We start from the raw sequence: 26068 nt of genomic DNA, 5'->3' as shown, positions 1-26068 counted from the left end.
AATAAAACAAAAAAAATTAATGTGCAGCATAAAAAAGGCGTTTTTCTTATAAACTACTGCAGTTTCTATGCAGTTGCTGCAGAACTGATGCTGCAAGAAGCTTTCTTATTATGAATAAATCCGCTCCATTTGTATTTGACAGATTCTTTGTTTGGATAAAATAGTACGCCCTCGGTGCTAGTTCTGGAGGCTGCCACTCTATTACGTATGTACGAGGGTAATCCCAAAAGTAAGTTCTCCTGTTTTTTTATAAGTACATAGATCTGTTTATTTCTACAATGGTTTACATCAGTTTACAGCTTTTTCGACATAATCACCATTTCTGTCGATGCATTTTTGTAGACTCTGTGGCAGTTTTTGTACGCCCATGTCATACCAGCTCGCCGCCATGCTGTTCAGAAAGCTATGACCCTCTTCTTTTACCTCGTCGTGCTGAATCGCTTTCCGGCCAGATGTTCTTTTAACCTAGAGAACAGGTGATAGTCACTGGGCGCCACGTCAGGGCTATAGGGTGGGTGGGTGATTATGTTCCACTGAAACTGTGGCAGGAGAGCAACGGTTTGCCGAGCGATGTGTGGGCGAGCGTTGTCATGGAGAATGTGCACACCCTTGCTCAAGATTCCTCTTCTTCGATTCTGAATTGCCCGTTTGAGTTTTTTCAGAGTCTCACAGTACCTGTCAGCATTAATTGTGGTCCCAGTAGGCATAAAGTCGATCAACAATACCCCTTTCCGATCCCAAAAAATGGTTGTCATGACTTTACCGGCAGACTGTATTTGTTTGAATTTCCGCGGTTTTGGTGAAGAAGGATACCGCCACTGGCGTGATTGTTGCTTGGTCTCAAAGTTGTCCTGTTCGGCTGCAAGGCGGTGAAGAAATGGCCGGGAAGCATCTACTCGTTACCGCATGTGGTCCTCAGTCAGCATGCGTGGCACCCATCTTGCGCACACCTTCCGGTAGTTCAATGTTTCCGTTAAAATTCTGTGAGCGATGCTTCGGGAAACCTCAGGAACCAACGCGCAGAGATCATCCAGGGTGATCCGCCGATCTTCACGCGTGCTTTGCTCAACCTCTAACACTGTCTCCTCAGAAACTGACGATCTCCCGCTCCTTTGTTCGTCGTGAATTTCGGTTCGACCAGCTGCAAACTCTCTACACCACTTGACGTACATTTTTGACATCCATGCACGACTCACCATACAGTTCCGTCAATTGGCGATAGATTTCAATCGGCGCAATGCCCTTTGCGCTAAAAACCGAATATCTGCTCGCAATTCGCACTTGGCAATAACATACAACGGGAGCTCCATTCTCAACGGCTGCCAAGCCAAGACTGAGCGCCTCATCGCGGCGTGCGCATGTTTACACACAGCGCGTGAAGCACTCTTCATAACAGTGTGACCAACTGCCACACAAACAGAGTTCTGTACTTATAAAGAAATAGGAGACCTTACTTTTGGGATTACCCTCGTATATTGGGACGGCTCGAGGCGGCTCGCGATGCAGTCTGCTGACCGGTCTTACTGGGCGTCCACGACATGCTCTGGCTTGGGCGCTCACATGGTAAGCAACTTTTGACGCTCAAAAACTGATATTCTACGGCATTTGTGCCTTCATTTTACTGTCTTCAGCTTACGCTACATGTTGGGCAGCTCACACTTGGATTTAGGTTACATTAGCCTGGCAGTGAGTCTTTATTTCTTGATTTATTCCTGTTTATTTTTTTTTTCGTCTAGGCTCCGTTTACCTAATGTGGTACTGTGTGACTGAAAGAATCTTTCCATGCGTCACCCGCAAGGGATTTCTCATGCTATTCAATAATTTGCTGGATTGTTTAACGTGACTGGTACGATTTTCTTGAACGCAATCAAGGTATGCGTAATTTTCATTTGTGTGGACGCTTTTCATTTAATTAATTTTGTGCGGTATCCCTCATGGTTTCTTTTGTTTATTTCTAGCACTGAAGATGGGATTTACATCCCGAAACCCACATCGCGTGTACTATTTCATCCAAATTTGTCAAGTACAACTGGACCAGATTTATTCAACGCGGAAAGAAAGCAACAGCTGTGGAAGTCCCACAAAGAGTACATTATTCTATGCAAGAAATTTGTTGCTAAGATGGTGTCACGCGGTATTACTGTGATGGCTCCAGTGGAAAACTAACTTTTTCCTGGTGTACAAGTACTTAATGCAGGGTGTCCCAAAAAGAATGATCCAATTTTAACTTGCAATAATATTGAGACAAATGTCACTAGGTAATTGAAACAGCGCTAGATGTAATCGGCATGGTCTAGAGATGCAGAAAAAATCCGCTAGTTGTCGCCACGAGCGCTGACTTGGAGCGTGCAGCCAGTCTCGCGCAATATGGCGTCCACGTACTCAGTCAGTGATCGCAGTTCAGTGGGCGTTTCATATTCGATTTCGTGCTAAACCACCATCACCAAAGAACATTCGACGGTGGTATACACAGTTTGAAGAAACAGGATGCCTCTGTAGAGCAAAAGTCCTGGCCGGCCAGTTTGGGATGAATTCGGCTATCGGCTAGATTTCGTCCGTGCAGCCAGTGGAGGACATATTGAACATTTATGGTGGATTTTTAAGAACTTCTGTCTTTTCTGAGTAATTTAGTATGCAATTTGTTGGTGTTACGCTCTTCTTCCTAACAAATAATTCTGTTTAAAATCGGGTCGTTCTTTTTTGGACACCCTGTGTATCAATCCCTGTTACAAGGCATGTGTGTCCGTTAGGTGATGAAATAGCTGTGGAAAACACCAACAAAAGGGCTTAAGTAATAGACTCATTCGACAGATGAGAAGCTACGTCGAGCTAAGATTTTCATTTTGAATCGTATAACAAGCGTCACGAGCAGCCGACCACGTGCCCACCTACCTGTGACTCTGCGAACAGCGGGTGGTTGTTGGACTGGTTCCATGTGGCGAGCGTGCGGTAGAAGGCCTTGGAGCGCACCGCGAAGTAGGCGAACTTGGTGATGGGGTGCAGGAAGAAGAGCACCGTGATGGTGTTGGCCGCCAGCTCGTTGACGTCGCCGGACCGCTGGATGAGGTTGACGGCCATGAGCGCGAACTGCGTCACGACCAGGACGGACACGACCGAGCTGTAGATGGCGCGCAGGGCCGTGAGGCCGCCGCTGTACTCGAGCATCCAGTGGCCCGAGTACTGCACCATGCGGATCAGCGGCCACAGGTCCGCCACCAGCCCGTGCGGCTTCTGCATCTGCACGCACCAAACACGACCACTCAACACCTCATATTACGTCTAGTACTAGGGCACATAAAAAATGTAATTAGTTTACCGTACGAACTCTGAAATGGCAGATATTCGGACAAACGACAAGAGAATAGAGAATCAACTAACACTGTTCAACAGTGGAGAGATAATAGGACGAGATCACAGACACTATTGGATTAAAAGTAACCAGATACCAATTAGTGGACGTTAGTATGAGTCGTATCCACCCTTCGCCTTTGTGACGGTCTGTTGCGGATAATTTCGCTGAAGTGACTGAATATCTGTGGACGAATGGCAGCCTGTTGTTTCTCAAGAGCCGACAGCAAAGGAGGGAGGTAGCGATGTCGTAGACTGTGGTGTGGAGCGAAGACGACGTACTAACGCATCCCAAACGTGTTCCACTGAGTTCAGGTCGGGAATCTGGCCAGGACTGTTAAGCCTAGTTTACAAGACGACATTGGGTTGCGACACTCGCTGCGTGGAATCAGTTGCATGCAACTGGTTTCATATTTGACTGTAGACACGGCGAAACCAGAATATACTTCAGTTTCGTCGTTTTGTGGGATCCTGAGTCGTGTCTGAAATGAAAGTTTTGGCAGCTGCACGTTGCACGAATTTTGATGGAGTTAAAGCTTGTTCCGTGGAATCGGTTCATAAGAAAAAAATAAGAAACGTGTTTCAATTCGTGATTGGATGAAGAAAAGACGTCAGCTCGTTGCTCAGCATCCTTGTTGAAATAATTTGTAATGGAAGACCCAAGAAGCTTTTTTACTTATCTTAGAATGTCACCAGAACTGTTAACGTTTCTTCTAAATAATGTTAATTATGCGATAAGTAATAAAGATATTGTAATGCATGAAGCACTGTCGCCAGAACTGGCATGCTATAAGATGCGGTTTTAGTTGATGACATTTTTTCATTAATATCAATAATTATTAACAGTAATAATTATGAATATTAACAGCAGTGATTATTCGAAGCAGGCCGCATTAAGAAGCGAGTGGTTTGCAAACTACTCTCTTGAAGATAGATCTGTACGGTGGCAATATTTCAAAATTCAAACATTTGTTAATGGGGAGGACTGCTGCCCGGTTTAAATAGATGAATATTGAATAAAGAATGTAGCTTCTTGATCTGCGTAGCCTTCCCGTCTCTCAACAATATTCCTTAAAAAAAAAAAAGAGTCAGCCAACTCGAAAAGATGGGATTTTAGTCTTGTAGACAAGAGCATTTCTACAGCTAGAATTACATTTGCTTGTATTTTTCATAATTCAGTTGTATATGTGCTCCTAATTCATTAAATTTTGCCCTGCAGCTCAGATATTGTCAAACTATCTATGTTCTGATAGCACATAACGGTCTCAGGAGTAGCAGTATGTTGCTTATTTTTGTAACCATCATCAATGAAATCCCACAAACACCTATGCAAAGCTTAAATATCCAAAAAGCGAACAATATTCTCCGTTCCCCATTTCATATTTCAGTTTCTCTACACTCTAAGAACACACATAACTTCAAAACTCATGCAACTAGTGTCGCCAAATTTGGAACACGCCGGAACTGTTTAGTTTCACCGACGAGTTGCCTAAACACGAGGCGCGCATGCGCAGTGGCCGGAAGAGCAGTTGCCTGCAACCTAGTGTCGTCGTGTAAACTAAGCTTTAGTGTCAACAAAACCTCGTCTCAACGATCCTACTTTATGACAGGGTGCATTGTCATGATGCACACATTGTCTCCTAACTGTTTCTTTGCTGTACTCTGTACAAATGCTGTAAAAAATGTTCGTATGCTTCCAGCCCTAACCACGAGAAATACCCAACACCGTACCTCCTCTGTACTCCACTATTGGCACTACCCATGAAGGTAGGTAACGTTCTCACACATTCACCTAATCCAAACCCTTCCATCGGACTGCTGCAGGGTATTGGGTGATTCATCATTCCGTATCACTCATGCTCTTGTGGCGTTACTCTTTACGCCACCTTAAGCATCGCTCAGCGCTGACTGCAGGAATATGTCGGTTATCCTGATTTCTTGCGAATTTTTGGAACCACACTTTGTAATGCTCAACGATTCCTGCAGTCAGTACAAAAGATCTGCCTGGTCTTGGTTTAGCAGTGGTTTCCTCATCACAGTCACACGACGAGTCTACTGGGGCAGCTTTTAAGGGCTGAAATCTCCATGCTGGATTTGTTACTCAGGTGATATCCAATGAATAGCCCACTTTTCTGAGCAACCAAATCTGGTGCTGCTGTTTCCCTACTGAGAGCACACACGCTGACGCTGCACTGACGAAGGTGAATCCTCAACTTGAGTAGGTAGTTCTAGCGCTGAAGCACTCCGCCTTCCTCTTGGTAGTGTGGGGAGTGGTGACGGGGTGGTGTGGAGCTCTTGACGGTGTGCAAATTCATTTTCTTTTTTTTTTAATATACCCAAAAACGACAGGAGACTGAGAGAGAGACAGTGGAAGAGGAGGAAAACGAAAGGCCTCATGTGACTGGCCTGGTGATGAGTATTTTTTCTTTTTTTCTTAAATAGAGAATAGGATAGTAGGAGGGACAGTAAGAGAAGCAGGAAAACGAAAGGCTCAATTGACAAGCCGGTTACTGAATGAGAAGAGGAAGACAATAAGGAGAAGAGAGAGTGAGAGAAGAAGGAAGAAAGTAAAACGATGGCCAAAGTGGTCGGTCGTCGACACCGGCGAGGCAGATACAAGCAGATTGAAGAGGTGGGAGAACCTAGGAAGGGAGTGGAGCAGTAGTAGGGCCCCAGTAGTGGACAGACTATGGAGGGAGTGGAGGACAAGAGCAAGGAGAGAAAAAAGAACTAAGGAATGTCCAAGTGGGGTTGGGCAGCCGGAAAGGAGGGGGGAGAAAGAAAGGAAGGAGGAGCCAGGAGGGGAGGGGATGACTGGCAAAGAGGGATCATTGGACAAGGAGGTCAGGCCAATGGGTGGTGGCCACTCGATAGAGGCGTGTACCAAGGGAGAGGATGAGAGGATTGGTGAAGTGACAGGAGTGGTGGTAAAAGGAAATGGCGGAGGAGCCTACACGGTCGTGAAGGAGGGGGATACCAGCAAGCAGGTGAAGTTCTCGGGTAGGGAAATGGTAGGGGAGCCGGAAGGCAAGCCGGAGAGCACGGTTCTGCACCGTCTGGAGTCGGTAGAGATGTGCGGGGGCAGCATTTTCCCACACGACCGAAGCGTATTCGAGGATGGGGCGGATCAGGGACGTGTAGAGGAAGATACCAAGATGCTGGGGAAGGGAAGAAGTAGAATTGATGAGGGGGTAGAGCTGGCCGATGTGGCCCAAGGCTTTCCGCCGTATGTCCTCATGTGGGGACGCCAGGTCATGGCCCTGTCCAGGGTGACACCCAGATATTTGGCGGTCCTAGCCCATGGGGCGGGGGTACCGGGGACAGTGACAGGGAGGGTAATAGACGGGCCACCTGCGTCGACACATGATGAGCGCCTGTTTCTTGACAGGGTTAAATGCTAGGCGCCATTTTGTGGCATACTCGACTAGGGATTCAATGGCAAGTTGAAGCTTTCGGCAGAGGAGGTCCTTGCTCCAGGAGCGAGCATAGACCGCCGTGTCATCGGCGTACAGGGCGAGATGCACCTGAGGGACGGTGGGCGTGTCGGCTGTGAAAAGGCCTTATAGGACAGGCCCTAGCAAGCTCCCCTGTGGAACAACCGCCCTGATGCGCTGCCTGGCGGAGGTACCTCCCGGGATCCAGACATGGAAGGTGCGTCCTTTGAGGTAAGTGGCGATGAGTCGGACATGGGACGTGGAGAATCCGTGCCCGAAGAGCTTATAAAGCAGCCCCTCATGCCAGAATGAGTCGAAGACCAGAGAGACGTAGAGGAAAATGGCCCCGAAGTACTCCCGACGCTCAATGGCGTCCAGCGCCTCCTCGACGAGGCGGAGGAGCTGGTGCATGGTGGCGTGACCTCGATAGAAGCCAAATTGAACGTCGGAGAACACACGCTCCCGTTAGAGCACGCAGTACGCCTCCCCTCATTTTATTCTGTAAGATCAGCGTCTCGTGACATCTGGTGGTCAAATTCGTAATACAGAGATCGTGTTCGGACATTTTCGTCCAAATGTGAGACTTTACGGAGATTATGTGAATGAACCAGCGGTTGCTTTTCATAGATCGCTGGGGCAAGGAAGGGTACCGTTTTCAAGAAGTATCGTTGTACTGACGCGCGTAAATATAGGCCTTTATCGCCGACGCTAATGTGGTGTAGAATCATGGAATCAGTGTTAGGTGCATGCAATGTGACGGTACTAGAAATCGAAAATATCAACTATCACAAGTAAACTATCAATCAATATAGGTTCTGCAAACAGAGATCTTTCGAAACTCGTTTCGCTCTGTTCGTTCTTGGGATCCAGAGCACCATACATAAATGCTCTCAGGTTGATGCCCTCTGTTAACTTCCGGAAGGCATTCATTACTGCTCCGTATTGTTGATTGTTAAACAAAATACGATCTCATCGAGTATCGGATCAGATTTGTGATTGGATAGATTGTTAACGGAACAAGATCGAAAGATGTATAGGGCTGTTACTGTTTACACTTTATATTAATGACCTAACGCGTAACTTCGGAGATAGTTGGAGGCTGTTCGCGGACACTGTTGGTGTTGCAATGCAAGAGACCGTAGCGAAGCGCACGAAGACCTGCAGAAGTTCAACGATTCGTGGAGGGACTGGAAATATGCCATGGACGTAAATAAATGTTACGACTGCGCATAAACAGGTGAAAATGTTCACTTCCGTTTGATGACACTGTTAGAAACAAATCACTGGAAACAGTAACTACCAAAAAATTCCCAAGAGTTGCCATCCGGAGCGCCCTAAAGGGAAACGATAACATAAAACAAGTAGCTGGAAACTCAGATGTCAAGCTGTGATGATTTGGAGAATATTGAGGTAATGTAATTCATACAAGAAAGAAGTGGCTAACAAAGCTCAAAACCACCGTTTATTGAGTGTTATTTTTTAGCTTATGTCCCTCACAAAGGAGAATAAACGAAAGAAATAGAGGAGATCCAACGAAGAGTGGCACGTTTCGTCACATGACCGTTTACTCTGTGCGAATGCATTACTGAGACGCTGAACAAACTCCAGTGGCAGATAGGCGTTGTGTGTGACGGAGAGACTGAAATTACGAGAGCGTTTATAGAATGGAAGTATGAAACGCTCTACGTACCAAATCTGACGTTTGTCAAGAGAATCCATAAATGATGTATGTCTTTTTGTACATAACTGCCATGTGTCAAAAATATTGAGAAAATATTCTGATATCACAGAGTTATTCTACTCACTTCGTCATCGAAAAAATTGTACAATTTAGAAAAGAAATAATTTACTAAGAAATTTTTAGGTTCCAATAAATACATTTTTGTTTAAAGTGTCATTAATACACTTATTTGTGGTGATACAAGTACATACACAGCAGTAATATTTTAACTGGTAGAACCGCAGTCAAAAACAAGTTCTCATATATTTTAAATTTTTTGCAAGAGGAGAGCAAAATTAAATTCAAGAAAAAAATTAGTATTGACTTCGGTTTCTTACACAACTCCATTCTTAGCATCAAATTTTGAAAATGTTTGCTGCAGAACTGAATGTGCTGCTGAGGAAGAAATGGCAACGTCATCAACGAGTCCTTGTGTTTCGTAGCTGATAAACATGAATGGTCTTCTAGATCCAGCACGCATAGGATTATCACCATGGTCTTTCTTCTTCTGAATACATAGACATTTTTCTGTCCTTCTGTTTCAGAATAAGAATTTTAATAGCTATTTGACGTGGACAAATGTGACACACTTTTATCGTGCTGCATTTCAGCACCATCTTTAAAATCAAAGAAGTCACTGGAATTACAGCGATTAGAAATACAGATTTTGTCGAACAAAGGTCTTGCTTGCCTTTCTTTATTTCTCTGTAATTGGAAAATCTCTGTCATATCTATGCCCGCTCGTCTAAAACTTGTGTGATATTTCTGTAAACTGTCCCAGGCTTATCAGAAACATATCACTTATACCTCATACGTCTCGCGAATTGACAACGGTTCAAAAATCAAATCTCAAATATAGATTCACCAACAATCTTTCTTAACACGTACCATTCCTGAATGGAACAGCTAAGGCGGGATAAAGACAGCACTACCAAATGTACGATTTACTACAGGCAGTAAGATAATTGTGGAGTACTGATGTACACTTAGGCGTGCATTACAACAAAATTTTCCTTCCATTTTTCTTGAGAGTATGCCAGTACCATATCCGGAAAAGAGTGAAAAACTTGATTGTAACTTTGGATGAGCGCATAAACTGGGCAGAATATGTTGTCACCACGTGTAGGAAGACATTTGCTTGCCTCAATGCGCTCCAGAAGTTTCTAAATCTCTTTCCACAGGATGTGAAACATAAACTTGTGCAATCATTTGTTCTGCCGAACTTGCACTATTGTGATGTAATTCGAGGAGGTGCTGAAAAGTAACGCTTTTCTCTATATTCGGTCGACTTCCCCTCTTCGCTAACGGTAGCTGCAACCCTCCGTCGTTAGAGCGTTCCGAACTGTACGGTGTAACATGATGGGGTGTAGCCTAACTATATTCGTGTGTAAAAAACATCAGTCGAGTTTCTAATGGTAGCAAACTGAAACCACGAATTCGAAGAGTTCGTACATACGTGGAGCACCATCTCTTTGAGCATGCCGATGCCAGACCGCACACAAGCGCTTCGACATCTGCAGCGATACGATGCACTTAGTTCACTGTCATCGATCATCCGCATGCTGTACCGATTTCGCTCCATCCGATTATCATTCGTTTCCAAAACTTAAATAACACCTCCACTATAATAGTTACGCACCGGTGAAAGTGGAGGTGAGGTTGTGGCTCTGTCAACAAAGTCGAACATTCTACAGCGAAGAATTAATAAACTGCTCTCTCTTTGGGAACAATGTGTACGTCACCAGAGTGACTACTTTGAGAAATAAATATGTAGATGTGAAAAATAAAGAGTTAGAATGTTAATAAAATTTCTTTCTTGCTTAAAAAAAGAAGCTTTAGACGTTTTCATAAAAAAAGTCGGAGATATTACTTTGCAGGGCGCCCTCGTTGGTTTGAGCTAACCATGAGTGCCTGTGTGTGTTACTTTTGCAACATCTGTCAGTTTGAGTACGCCAGTCCTCTATTCTCCCAGTTCGCATGGCTGCGGCCAGACCAGTAACATAACTATGATATGCTATGGGTACTTCTTTGGCTCTTTACTGTGTATGCACGCCAACATACCACACCACAGATAAAAACCAATCATCTCACTCCCTTCTATGTTGTTGCCATCCGCCTCTGGAAAAAGCTACCCTTACGCTGCTCTCTAAGCTTTTTTCTATATATTTTTTATGAATAAATTGAAGCAATTACAGAGAAACAAAGAAAGATAGGCAAGGCATTTGTTTCGACAAAATCTCTGTTTCTAGCTAGATTAAGGAAAGACAAACCTACGTTCCTAGCATTTGTAGACTTAGAGAAAGCTTTTGACAATGTTGACTGGAATACTCTCTTTCAAATTCTGAAGCTGGCAGGGGTAAAATACAGGGAGCGAAAAGCTATTTACAATTTGTACAGAAACCAGATGGCAGTTATAAGAGTCGAGGGACATCAAAGGGAAGCAGTTTTTTTTCTTGACAAGTATTTCTCAGCACAACCTACCCTGCAACACCCTTAAAAGTTTTTCAGACTATTTCTGACCACGCAGCATAGCACTGCCCCAGCGGATAATTGGGTGTTGTTGGTGGCTAATACACTACTTCTGAGTCATGGCTATGCTATATGAATGAGTTTTACTGTGTGGTTTCATATTTTTATTTACGCTTCATATTTAGACTGTCTACATACAGTAGTGACGCGGTCCATACAACTGTTTTAAAGGGTGTCCTAGACAATTCTGTGAATTGTCAACCACTGTCCACATCACTCATAAAGAGTCTCTTTACGTGTGCGATATCTGGTAGAAAAGCAGTGTTACGGATGAGGTAGCTGAAGAGCCAACCAACGCGGGTGAATAATTCATTGCTTATTCCAATGCATATAAATCAAAAAAATGGTTCAAATGGCTCTGAGCACTATGGGACTCAACATCTTAGGTCATAAGTCCCCTAGAACTTAGAACTACTTAAACCTAACTAACCTAAGGACATCACACACACCCATGCCCGAGGCAGGATTCGAACCTGCGACCGTAGCATTCCCGCGGTTCCGGACTGCAGCGCCAGAACCGCTAGACCACCGCGGCCGGGCATATAAATCGAACGGCCACTTTCAGTACAGCATCAGATGCTATGGTAGGTCAGGCTACGAATGTGTTTGGAAAATGAGATTTTCAGTCGTGTTTGGAGAAAGTTGAGTGACAATTATACCGTAGTAAGAATAAATCGTTTGATGTCTTGTTACATGCTGTATTACAGTACTAACAAATGCCTCATTATCGTTCTTCTTGTGCAAACAGAATGAAAGGATTCAAATGGTGTATCGTTAGAAACGCCTTTCTAATGATCTTGTCACTGACGGGGTGTAGCACCCTTACTTTATTTCCTTATAACCTTCTTTCTTAACTTTCTTCCCACCTTACTTTCGAGAGCACGTGAAGTTTAGAGCGCATCATTGGAGAAAGGCCACCCAAATATGGAACAATTACGCACTCACAACATTCTTTTTGAAAAGACTGGGTGAATATATGGCGTACCTGGTTCTGCTGGTCCGTACGCGCTGAGACCTACTTTCTAGAGAAAATGGGAACTCGTCCGTGAAGAGAACTGCCCTCCAGCGCTCGAGCATCGGAACCAGAAGTGAAATTCTTTCGCTTGCTGGCGAAGTAACAGAGCAGGGAGGCGCAGTGGCGACATACTAGACATCCACTCAGGACGATGGCGGCTAAAGCCCGCCATCCACTTTAAGATTTACCATGATTTCCGTAAATGCTAAAGACAAGTGTAGCGATGGTTTCTTTAAAAAGATGTGACCGAATTTCTTCCTCTGTGCTTCCCTTGTCACAGCTTGCACTACGTCGTTAATGACCTCGCCGTCGACGAAACCTAGAATCTTCCTTTTTTTCTCCAAGCACTACAGGTGGGGCATTACGCCAACTTGTATAATTGTCTTTGTGTTCGAATTGAACTTCACTGCTATTGATTGCGGAAGTGTTTACCGTTGGGTATTTCATCTGCTTTCACTTTACAGCTTGGTAGACAAATATGGTGATCCAACATTTTGTGCCACCCCAGCCCATATGAACTACGTCACATATTGTGATACCAGCAAGGTCTCCACTCAAAACCTGTAGATGAACTGTCTAACACCTAGTGCCTATTCTTCCCCATAGTGTATAGCTTGTAATCTGTGTCCGCCGCTCGTGGTCTCGCGGTAGCGTTCTCGCTTCCCGAGCACGGGGTCCCGGGTTCGATTCCCGGCGGGGTCAGGGATTTTCACCTGCCTCGAGATGACTGGGTGTTTGTGTTGTCCTCATCATTTCATCATCATCCAGGAAAGTGGCGAAATTGGACTGAGCAAAGATTGGGTAACTGTACGGGCGCTGATAACCACGCCGTTGAGCGCCCCACAAACCAAACATCATCATCACCTTGTAATCTGTGTTATTTTTCCTCCTGTGAACTAAAAAAAATCAACTTCTAAGTTTCCGTATCTCAATCGGTAAAAACGGAAACATTATAGGATCACATTATTGTCGCTCTGTCTATCCGTCTGTCAGTTAAGACCCCTTCTTCACATGGATGAGTAGAGATATCAAGTTACGATCACATAATAAGGTCTGCGGCTGCTTGGCTGAGTAAAAAAAATGTAAGCTTCTATGTCAGTACAATCAAAACATACGGCCATTTATGTCACACACTTTGTTACTCGCAAGCTCACTCAAGAAAACATGTAGATAAGCTATCCACAGTCATGTGGGGTCTGGTGATATGCCGGTAAAGCGCGTTCCTAGGACCCGAGAGGTCGCGGTATCTAATCTGCCTCGAACCGCAGATTTTTCTGTTTCTTCTTAAGGCGCCTTTTCCTGGCGGAGGTTGGCGAGCTTGGCGGTCCACTTGGCCGAGCTCTGGACGTGACATTGCAGCATGGCAGGCATCTTCTGATGTGCGACTGTACCATCTCCAAATGTCCTTCAGCCACGAATTCCTTCAGCTTCCAAGATACCTTTTCCCTTGCGATGCTTGTGTTGTACACGTCTCTGTCCGGCACATTTTAACAGACTGCGTTTTATACCGTGATGCAAGGGCAGAAGCACAAGTTGATGGGGATCTGCCCTGTGTTTTAGCTAACGATGAGACGTGTGTGTCTAGGGTTTTTAAGTTTTGTGGTGTGTCTGGACTCTGGCCTAAACTTTTAGGCTGGCGGTTTTAGTGTATTGCAGAGTGGCTGACTCCTCCCTTTTTTTCCTTGCGGTCAGCCAGCCACTTCCATCTGCTCCATTGTTTTAGCTCCCTCTACCTTTTTCTTCCTGTGTTGTCCATATTTTACTGCTGACGCCCTGCTTCATCCGACGTTTCGGTAAGGGTGAGCACATATTTTTCCATGATTGTTCCCCGTGTTTTATGTTCGGTTTGATGTAGAAGTTCTGAGTTTCTTTCTTGACCCCCGTCTCACTATGATACTGAACGGGCGCTGAAGACCTTGCTGTCGTGCGCCCACAAAACCCTTCTACTACTACTACTACTACTGTACTTTCCCTTCGATGATGAATCGTAATAACTGGTATCTTTCACCTGTTATAGTGATAATACTTTTTTTCATCCAAAGAAGAACTTCTGCATTTGAAATTTTCACCACCCAAGGTATGCATAGCAGTCTGCGATGCAGATACATTTCGTAGCATCAGTTCTTTCCTCTAGATGTTGATAAAGGGAGGAGCTTTTGCACCCACAGAGAAAAATGGAGATGTAGCAACGAATCATTCCCATTCGCAGTTGCAAGACTAGGATTTAATCCAATAAAATGTTTTTTCGTGCTAGTAAATTGTCTCCTGAGCTGTTTTATTCTAGATCTGATCCCTTTCTTGCAGTCACACTGCTCATCCATCACAGTGTCCAAATGCTTCAAGGTGGGAACTTGTTCAATTTTCTTTCGTTTTACTGACAAGAGTGGCCAGAGTGGCCGAGCGGTTCTAGGTGCTACAGACTGGAACCGCGCGACCGCTACGGTCGCAGGTTCGAATCCTGCCTCGGGCATGGATGTGTGTGATGTCCTTAGGTTAATTAGGTTTAAGTAGTTCTAAGTTCTAGGGGACTGATGACCTCAGCAGTTAAGTCCCATAGTGCTGAGAGCCACTGACAAGATTGCTTGGATTCTTCTCTTAGAGAAGACTACGACTTTGGCCTTCGAATTATTGACATATAGACCAAACTCTTCACTGCGCTGGACTAAATTGTCTATCACGTGTTGCAGCGCAGGTAGATCATTTGCTACGACAACAGTATCATCTGCGCACCTAATATTGTCAATTATCTTTCCGTTAATAAAGAACCCGTAACTTTATCCCGCCATACTTCCCTGAAAACTGCTTCGGAGTAAACACTAAACAAGAGAGGTGACAGTATACAGCCCTGACGAAATCCTTTACTAATTGCCGTCGCTTCTGATGTCCCTTAGTCAGGTTTTACGCCGGTAGTCTCATTCCAATACAGTGCGCTGATGATGCGTAAGTGATTTCAGTGAATGCCAATCCATCTCAAAAGCTCCACCCTCTTTATATGTGTCACTTTGTCAGATTCTATTTTGGAGGCAATGAAACAAGTGTTTCAAGACTTTTCAGTTTTAATTTGAACCTAGCTTTCACCTCTCAACGGTGTGAGGACTTGTCCAAAACGATACGTGCTGCGGATTCCACGTTAAACTGTAGGTCCCCTTTCCTCGGTTGGATAACCGGGATGGGTTAGGGATACGCAAGTCGCCCAAGTGGCGTCCATTTGTCTATTTGAAAGAATTGCACCAGGCCAAAGCAAAGACCCAAAAGTAGGTGGATTTTTTTATTTTTTTGGGGGCACATAATACGAGGGCAGTTCAATAAGTAATGCAACACATTTTTTTTCTCGGCCAATTTTGGTTGAAAAAACCGGAAATTTCTTGTGGAATATTTTCAAACATTCCCGCTTCGTCTCGTATAGTTTCATTGACTTCCGACAGGTGGCAGCGCTGTACTGAGCTGTTAAAATGGCGTCTGTAACGGATGTGCGTTGCAAACAACGGGCAGTGATCGAGTTTCTTTTGGCGGAAAACCAGGGCATCTCAGATATTCATAGGCGCTTGCAGAATGTCTACGGTGATCTGGCAGTGGACAAAAGCACGGTGAGTCGTTGGGCAAAGCGTGTCTCATCATCGCCGCAAGGTCAAGCAAGACTGTCTGATCTCCCGCGTGCGGGCCGGCCATGCACAGCTGTGACTCCTGCAATGGCGGAGCGTGCGAACACACTCGTGCTACTCTTCAGAAATTGAAGAAACGACTTCAGCGTGTTCGTAGGCACAAAAATCTGAACGAACTTCTCCTTCTTCATGACAACGCAAGACCTCACACAAGTCTTCGCACTCGAGAGGAGGTCACAAAACTTCAGTGGACTGTTCTTCCTCATGCACCCTACAGCCCCGATCTCGCACCGTCGGATTTCCATATGTTTGACCCAATGATGGACGCAATCCGTGGGAGGCACTACGCGGATGATGAAGAAGTTATTGATGCAGTACGACGTTGGCTCCGACATCGACCAGTGTAATGGTACCGTGCAGGCATACAGGCCCTCATTTCAAGGTGGCGTAAGGCCGTAGCATTGAATGGAGATTACGTTGAAAAATAGTGTTGTGTAGCTAAAAGATTGGGGAATAACCTGGTGTATTTCAATGCTGAATAAAACAACCCCTGTTTCAGAAAAAAAATGTGTTGCATTACTTATTGAACTGCCCTCGTATGTCGACAAAATGTGGCTGACACGTTACGTCATCGCCACTTATTCCTTTACTTATATAATTAACGCATGTTTAGTATTCAAACGTTGTTACAAATTTTGTAAAGATTACCAGCAATGTGTAATTTTTACGAAGCTACAATAGTAAATCTGGTGGGCTACTTGTTGGCGACCATTTGCCACCATTGATAGATTTTCATGTTGCCAAACAAAGTTGGAGTTTTTATGGATGACAATGCACCACGTTACCGGTTTGGAGAACATTCTGGACAATTTGAGCGCATGATTTGGCAACGCAGATCGTCCGACATGAATCCCAACGACCATCTGTGGACATAATACAGATTTTAGTTCACGCACTGTCAACACTTTTACAATTATGGATGGCTATAGAGGCAGCATGGCTCCATATTTCTGCAGGGCACTTACAACGGCTTGCTGAGTCCACGGCACGTCAGCTGCCGCGCTACGCCGTGTAAAAGGAGCTCCGACACGATATTGGAGGTATTTCATGACTTTTGTCACCTTAGTGTATGTATACAGCGTATAATTGGTCTTGAAGTAATGGCTGTTGTTACCATTCAGGTCATATTAACGATACTGTCCATCTAACTAATCAATGCGCATTTGAAGTGATTGCCTGAAATCAGCATTAGACTGAGTTCTGTCATTGTAACATCAATGTTTATAGTGCAGCGAAGACAGAGAACTTTTGAGGAAAGTCTACGGCGTAAGAAATTATAAAACCAACGCTGGTCAGTTTAATTAAAAAAAAAAGAAATGTTGTGAAATAAAATACATCTGCAGCAAGTATGCAGTCTCAGTTATCTTTAAAGTAAGAAAGAAGGGCAATATCTCCATCCCGAATTTTGAGGTACAGTACGACGTCGGCAAAATCCATATGTCACGAATGAATTTTCTTGTCTCACATATTTCCACATGGCCATAAAAAGTTCTACACTGTAACCTATGATATATCGTATTTAGAGATCCAGAGGACTTTAGAGTAGAAGTGTTTGGAACGGACGTGATGTGGAGAGCTCACTGGTCGTCGAATTCAGTAACTATTACGCAGAACTTTCAAATAATAACGTAATGTTTCTATTATTTATTTCTTACTCTGTCGTCTTTCAGTCGAAAATGCTCCTCAACGATAAGTAACTATCTATTATTTTAAAACACGGTCTGCTGCTTAAGATATTAAAATTTAAAGAATTTATGTAAATGAATTAAACGTAAATTTGGTTCAGCCGAGCGGTTAAAGGCGCTACAGTCTGGAACCGCACGACCGCTACGGTCGCAGATTCGAATCCTGCTTCGGGCATGGATGTGTGTGATGTCCTTAGGTTAGTTAGGTTTAAGTAGTTCTAAGTTCTAGGGGACTTATGACCACAGCAGTTGAGTCCCATAGTGCTCAGAGCCATTTTTGAAAGTAAAAGTAAATACAACGAAAATAGTGACAACAAGGGGGGGGGGGGTGAAAGAATAAAAATAAAGCTATAAAGCTACATGGAAGGAAATGGGCCGGGCGGGATTAGCCGAGCGGTCTCAGGCGCTGCAGTCATGGACTGTGAGGCTGGTCCCGGCGGAGGTTTGAGTCCTCCCTCGGTCATGGGTGTGTGTGTGTTTGTCCTTAGGATAATTTAGGTAAGGTAGTGTGTTAGCTTAGGAACTGATGACCTTAGCAGTTAAGTCCCATAGGATTTCACACACATTTGAACTTTTTTTTGTGAAGGAAATGGAATGTGTGAAAATTGTTAAATGTATAGGAAGTGGATTATGGAACAGATAGATCGTATTAAATCAACAACAGTAATACCAGATTATAAATTTCTAGGAAGAGTTTGATTTTCAGAAGAGGTATGCAAACGGGATTAAGGAAAAGTTCATTGAGAGTTTCGTCTAGAATGTCGTGCAAAAAGACACCTATTCTTGGAACATGATGAGGAAAATTTTATGTGATGGGGCCCGTAAAAAGTTTAAAAAAGGTTCACAGATTGCCAAAGGAGAGGAGCTGAGGAGAGTGGGAGAGGGAAGACGGTTACTGGACGTACCTGAAAACGGAAAAAGAAATGGCGTTTGGCAGATACTGAAGAAGCGTGGATAACTATAAACTCAATTGGACGATGTGTGAAGTGAAAAGAAGGCAAGGACGGAAGAGGGCTCTGATTCTGAACAATCTGCCAAACAGATGCAGTTATAACAACTTGAAAAATGATGTGACAGATCCCAAAAAATTGAGACAGCAAGAACCTGCTCTCAGAACGGGATACTGCTGTTGATAATGATAGTTATGATGACGACAATCACATAAAATGTTACAAGCGTGGACAAGCAGCCGATAACTAATATGCTAGTCAATAGGAATAGTAAAGATAATAGATCGTCTGTCGACGTATTACAAACCAAGCAATAACACGAACGGTTATATATCAATGTAGGGAATCAATTTTTGAGTAACTGTGTTTTTTGTCGGATAGTTCTCGTTATGGACGAACTAGAATACTTAATTTGACATAAGAGTCTTTCCCTCATTGTAGGTAATATTTTTTTGCATAGATTACATGTTCATGTTCATTTTTAAGGAACTATGGATCAACATATTTTGCTTCTGGGGTGAGGTATTGCTCACTCTGTTTTTCCAGTTTATGATACTAGATTCGAATGTGGTAAATGTGCGATTCGTATCCACGTCGTACACCCAAATTTAGGTTCTCCATGGGTTTCGGAAATCGCTTCAGGTGAATGCAGGGTTAGTGCATTGGAAACGTACACTTCCGAATTCCTTCGCCATAATTGCTCAGTACGAAGTTGTGTTTTACCTACGAAGATCACGTCACGAAACAAATAAAGCTCTAGTCTTCCTTTGCTTTCCAAATGCCAAAACTTACTTAAATAGTGTACGCGTGTCTTGTTCTGAAAACATTTTGCTAGTACGGTGATCTATGACTATTATTAATAGTTAACCACGATGAGACTAAAAATGCTGTTGTCAAAATAATCGCTTGCTCTATAAAGACACATAAATTGCTATTTAAATGCCAGCCGCTGTGGCCGAGCAGTTCCAGGCCCTTCAGCCTGGAACCGCGCGACCGCTACGGTCGCAGGTTCGAATCCTTCCTCGGGCAAGGATGTGTGTGATGTCCTTAGGTTAGTAAGGTTTAAGTAGTTCTAAGTTCTAGGGGACTGATGACCTCAGATGTTAAGTCTCATACTGCTCATAGCCATTTGAACCATTTCGCTATTTAAATTAATGTACAGCTATTAAAATTCATTTCGTAATAAATTCATGTAAGAGAAATATTTTCGTTTCTAAAAGCAAGGAAAATCCTGTCTCATCATTGCTGTTGAATATAAATCAGTCAGCTACAACGTTACAGATCTGTACAATAATTCAAGCAACAACAAGCAATAACAACAATGTAAACAATCCGGAATGGATGTTCACTCTTCAGAGAACAGTGATTTGGAACTTGCTGATAGCTTAAATCTGGATGCCGGCCGGACTCGAACTTCAGACCTTTGCTTTTGTATGGTAGTGGAAGAGGTACTGGCGGAAGTGGCGCTATGTTTTCGGGTCTGGAGTCGAGCTTCGATAGCTCAGACGGTAGAGCACTGGCTCGCAAAAGGCACTTGTCCCTAGTGCAGTCTGGCACACAGATTTGGTCTACCTGTGCGTTTCAATAAAGACGATATTGTTTTGTCCATACTGAGGTTTGTTCTGAGTTTATCCAGGGAACAATAGCGTTCTTCGGTAAATGGTGAAAAATAATCTTGTGCCGAAACTACCAATTAGACAGAAAATCCCAAAATGTTTTGTCTTATGTTAAATCAATAGACGGATCGAAACCAGCTGTCCAGACGCTCTGTGACCATAATTGTTGGTGCAAGCGTAGAAAATTGTAACGAAATGCAGGAACACCAGCTGAGGTCGACTCCTGGTGCAGGGAGTGGGAGTTGACCTTCAACATAAACAAATGTAACGTACTGCGAATCACAGACAGAAAGACCCTTTATTGTATGATTTCAAAATTGCAGAACAATCACTGGAAGCAGTCACTTCTACGAGGTGCATTCAAGTTCTAAGGCCTCCGATTTTTTTCTCCGGACTGGAAAGAGATAGAAACATGCGCATTGTTTTAAAATGAGGCCACATTCATTGTCAATACGTCCCAGAGATGGCAACACCGTACAGCAGATGGAATTTTACCGCCAGCGGCGAGAATGAGAACTGTTTTAAATACTTAAAATGGCGACGTTTTCCTTACTTGAACAGCGTGCAATCATTCGTTTTCTGAATTTGCGTGGTGTGAAACCAATTGAAATTCATCGACAGTTGAAGGAGACATGTGGTGATGGAGTTATGGGTGTGTCGAAAGTGCGTTCGTGAGTGCGACAGTTGAATGAAGGAGGAACAAGGTGTGACAACAAACCGAAACAACCTCGGGCTCGCACAAGCCGGTCTGACGACATGATCGAGAAAGTGGAGAGAATTGTTTTGGGGGATCGCCCAATGACTGTTGAACAGATCGCCTCCAGAGTTGGCATTTCTGTGTGCACACAATCCTGCATGACGACCTGAAAATGCGAAAAGTGTCATCCAGGTGGGTGCCACAAATGCTGACGGACGACCACATGGCTGCGCGTGTGGCATGTTGCCAAGCAATGTTGACGCGCAACGACAGCACGAATGGGACTTTCTTTTCATCGGTTGTGACAATGGATGAGACGTGGATGCCATTTTTCAATCCAGAAACAAAGCGCCAGTCAGCTCAATGGAAGCGTGCAGATTCACCGCCACCAAAAAAATTTCGGTTAACCGCCAGTGCTGAAAAAATGATGGTGTCCATGTTCTGGGACAGCGAGGGCGTAATCCTTACCCATTGCGTTCCAAAGGGCACTACGGTAACAGGTGCATCCTACGAAAATGTTTTGAAGAACAAATCCCTTCCTGCACTGCAACGAAAACGTCCGGGAAGGGCTGCGGGTCTGCTGTTTCACCAAGACAACGCACCCACACTTCGAGCTAACGTTACGCAACAGTTTCTTCGTGATAACAACTTTGAAGTGATTCCTCATGCTCCCTACTCACCTGTCCTGGCTCCTAGTGACGTTTGGCTTTTTCCAACAATGAAAGACACTCTCCGTGACCGCACATTCACCAGCCGTGCAGCTATTGCCTCAGCGATTTTCCAGTGGTCAAAACAGACTCCTAAAGAAGCCTTCGCCGCTGCCATGGAATCATGGCGTCAGCGTTGTGAAAAATGTGTACGTCTGCAGGGTGATTATGTCGAGAAGTAACGCCAGTTTCATCGATTTCGGGTGAGTAGTTAATTAGAAAAAAAATCTGAGGCCTTAGAACTTGAATGCACCTCGTACAACATTTCTAGGTGTACGCGTACGGTGTGATTTGAAGTGGAACGAGTACATAAAATTAATCGCGAGTAAGACAGATGCCAGACTGAGATTCATTCAAAGAATTACGGTTCAAATGGCTCTGAGCACTATGGGACTCAACAGCTTAGGTGATAAGTCCCCTAGAACTTAGAAATACTTAAACCTAACTAACCTAAGGACATCACACACACCCATGCCCGAGGCAGGATTCGAACCTGCGACCGTAGCAGAAAGAATTACGGAAATGTAGTCCATCGAGAAAGGAAGATGCTTGCAAAACACTCGTTCGGCCAATACTTCATTATTTCTCGGGAGTATGGGACAAGTACCAGATAGAACTGGTAGAGGAAACAAAGAAAATACAAAGAAGATCAACGCGTTTCGTTACAGGTTCATTTAGTAGGCACGAAAGCGTCCCGGAGATGGCCAGCCAGCCGCAGTGGCAGACGCTGCTAGAGAGGCGTTGTGCATCACGTTATAGTTACTGTTAAAGTTACGAGAGCGCGCATTTTTAGAAGCGTCAACAAATAGATTGCTTCCTCCTTCGTACATCTAGAGAAAGGACCGTGAAGATAAAATTAGATAGGTGTCTAATTGCATTGGGAGCCATGTGCACCACTACCGTATTATTGTCAATATGTTTTGGATAAATGGCGGCATAGGTCGTAAATATTGAAATCCTTTACTTTGCAGATCGATTTCGGTCACTGTGTGACCATCTTCAGAGCTAAATATACTTAGGAACCATCAGACATGAGAATGTTAACAAAAATGTGGCCATCTTTATAACCACCATAAAAGAATATAGAAACAGATAAATATGTACAAATATACAGATTCTTGTACATACTAAATTATTCGAAACTTGTAGACCCATATAACAACAGCATGAAAGATTAGCCGGTATGACGGTCTTGTAGAGCCTTTTTATTGATTCAAGTTACGATAGTTGCCAACTTTGTCGTAATTGAAATTTAACTTCAGTTGCTTACACGAAAAATAGCATTATTACAGGTCTGGTATATCATAGAGGAGATTACTGAATTTTTGTTGATGTCTTTTTATTACTTTTTGTAAAGCTGTTAAGAATGTACGCTGGTGATATCATGTTCAAGTCTTCGAGTGTGATGAGACTGGGCGTTACGTCCCATTGTAAAGGATTAATCTTTGTACATTTAATCGATGTTTTTGAAAATGTGGAAAGACTGTTTCTGATGTCAACTTTTCTGTATGTGTTTTTAATAATTCACTATGTGCTTTCACATTCCTATAAAAACTGTTATCTTGCACTTTACGTCAGAGGCCGAAACTTTATTGTATTTTCTCGTGATGGCTGTACTGGGTTTTTAAAGCTTTGCTATGACTTCTGTCAGTAAAAAAATCGTCAAGTGATTTTGAAGGTTATTTTTTAAGTATGCTTCGTTTTTTCTATTTAATGGCTTTTGTTGTATTTGATGTTTGTGTGTCGTACACTTTGGAATGTAGACGGCTCTCTGATTCTTGTTTTTGCAATACTGAGCTTAGCCAGTTTGCTGAGTAAGCTATAAGCTCACTGTACGTTGGATCGGCAACTGGTACTGTCACAAGACAGGCTCTTCTGTAAATTTAAAAGTTGCTGTATGCAGTGAGATGGAAATGAGCGTACGGCATTGTGGGCCAGCAGTTCCCCATTCGGAAAAGTTCGGCCGCCCAGGGCAAGTACTTATTTCATTCGACGCCACATTGGGCGACTTGCACTTAAGAGATGGGGATCAAATGATGATAACACAACACCCAGTCCCTGAAGAGAGAAAATCGCCTGCCCCAGCCGGGGCGGCATTCCGCCGCAATGACCACTCAGGTAACTGGGTGGACAGTTGTATGCCGTAAAAGTGAAGATATCTGCTGGGAGTAGTCATCACAGTACATGTTACACCTCATAGAAAATGTTGTGCTGTTATGATGTGGACATACCAGGTTCGAATAATTTGGCATGTAGAAGATTCTGTACATTTGTATATATTTTTCTGTTTCTGTATTTTTTGATGATGGTTATAAAAAAGGGCTACATTTGTGTTACGTTCTTCATGTCTGATGGTTCTTATGTATTTTTAGCACTCAAGATGGTGACACAGTGACCTAATTCGATCTGTAAAATAAAGGATTTCAGTATTTACGACCGATATTGCCGTTTATTCAGAATTTATTGAAAATTAGATAGAATAGAGCTCACACAGAAGCTTACAAGCAATCACTCTTCCCGCAAACCATACGCAACCGGAACAGAAAGTGATACTGGTGCACAAAGTACACTCTCCCACACACCGTAAGGTGGCTTCCGGAGTAAAGATGTAGATGTAAATAATCGCAAACTTATCTGTCGATTACTAGTTGCAGTTGCAGCTTGTATAGTCATGTGTAGCCTGAGAAGTATACCTATACATAACAAATTTTTACAGCAATTCTGTACTATACGGTATCAGTAAAAGGCGTCCCAAGCACTGCTCATGAAAACGAACTGAATATCTGACCAGGGAGGCAGCACTATCGTGTTGACACCAGAGGAGGGAGGAGCAATTAATCAGAGCCCATGCTCTTGTATTCTTACAAATGGAGCAGTCACATGCTAAACGTCTATACGTTAACGCCCTGCATAGCACACTAGCTAAGCACTGAATGGAACTTTTGCTTGAAAATAGTTCTCACACACTGTGACCATAACAACATTTGAGGAGTGGAAATACATCCTTTGTGATAAATCTCACATTTGTCAGGGGAATAAAAGAAGAAAAGTCTCTTTTTATACGTGACATAGTTGTACCCAGAAAACTGGGACGGTATTCTGGTGCGACGATATTATGCAGCCCATCACATCACTGCAAAAATAATGAGGCAAATTAGAAAAAAGTACTAATTAAGACTGTTTGAAGTGCCGTACCAGGAAACAGACTGGCTCTAAGAGCCAATAAGAAATTTCGTGTTTGTTGTGCTATGACGTTTTGTGTGTGACAGTAAAAGTACGGAAATATGGCAGTGATATTTTAACTAGTACAATGACAAATATTTCTCATTTTTGAAATTTTTGAAGAAAGTAACAAAATTAAATTCAATAAAAAATCTTTCAGTATTAGCTTCCATTTCTTACATAACTCCAATTTCGGGATCAGATGTTGCAAAGTTTACTGTAAAACTCCCTGTGTTGCGGTGGAAGCAATGGCAACATCACCAACAAGTCATTCTGTTTCGCAACTGAAAAACATGGCATCTCCTTCAGATGCAATACGGCAAAGCATTGACCTGCCATAGTCTTTCCTCTTTTGCAAACATTGACATTTTTTTCCAATTTCTATTTCAGAGTAAGAGTTTTTAATAATCATTTGAGATGGATGAGTATGGGACAGCACCATCCTGAAAATCAGAGAAGTCAGTTGTGTGAATTATAATTAAAGCGAATGTGTTTACAGCCTTAGCGGACTCAACAGTCATGTATAAATCTTCTACATCTACATCTACGTGATTACTCTCCTATTCACAATAAAGTGCCTGGCAGACGGTTCAATGAATCTTGCGGAACAGTGGCCTTGTTTACCTTTCTTCGTGTCTCTACAACATCAAAATCTATGTCGCTGTTCAAATAGCTGCGCCCACTTACCAAAAACTTGTGTGTTGCCTCTTCAAACCACCCTACGGTAAATGGAGGACACCCTGCCGCATGGCAGTTGGGACTCCTGAAGGGAGAACATCTTTTTTTGGCACAAACACCATGTGCAGTCTAGCAATGAATGTATGAAATACTTTCTCCACTATTTTACACTTGGAACAGCTCCGTGAGACGTGCAACAGACTGCCGCTAAGCGTTTTGTGAACAAAATGGCACTTGGAACTTTTCCGTTTCTACTTTTCATTTATCCATACAGCAACGCGTATTAATTCAAGTTTCGTCTTTCTACCAGTGTTTTGGCACATACGATTTTTAATATTTATGTTTCGCTCGCTGACCACTGAACCAGCTTGCAACCATTGGCAGTGGCATTCTTTGTTTAAACCCCACGTCCCGTGTTATTCTTAGCTGATATGAGTCCCATACCAATTGAGCAGTGTTAAATAGCGAGCAGTACAAGTATTTTGTATGTACTGTGTTTTATAAACAAACTACAAATTTCTGGTTTATTATCTGTTTATCGTATTGTTGTCGCCCGCTGTACGTTTCCACCCGTAGCTGTTTCCGAATATTTCTGTCAAATAGCTGACTCTATGTATGACTCATTAAATAGTCAAATGAGAACAACACTATTTACTAACTCATTAATGTGTAACACGAACAACAACAGTCCTATTACACTACCCTGCGTCACACAAGATTTTACTTTAGCGTCTGTAGAAGGGAGTAAGACAGGGTTGTAGCCTCTCCCCGATGTTATTCAATCTGTATATTGAGCAAGCAGTAA

At 43.3% G+C, this 26068-nt stretch overlaps 1 protein-coding gene across 1 annotated transcript in view; it reads right to left on the bottom strand.

Moving 5' to 3' along the window:
• LOC126100723 (odorant receptor coreceptor) overlaps window positions 1–26068 on the bottom strand; it is a 338496-nt gene that overhangs the window by 227656 nt on the left and 84772 nt on the right. Inside the window, exon 2 of the mRNA XM_049911343.1 lies at window positions 2893–3237. Coding sequence (XP_049767300.1) covers window positions 2893–3237 — 345 coding nt within the window. The remainder of the gene's footprint in view (window positions 1–2892; window positions 3238–26068) is intronic.

This window comes from Schistocerca cancellata, chromosome 9 (genome assembly GCF_023864275.1).
Source record: "Schistocerca cancellata isolate TAMUIC-IGC-003103 chromosome 9, iqSchCanc2.1, whole genome shotgun sequence".
Classification (NCBI taxonomy): domain Eukaryota; kingdom Metazoa; phylum Arthropoda; class Insecta; order Orthoptera; family Acrididae; genus Schistocerca; species Schistocerca cancellata.
Note: the sequence above shows the minus strand (reverse complement) of the source record. Positions and strands in the feature narration are given on the sequence as shown.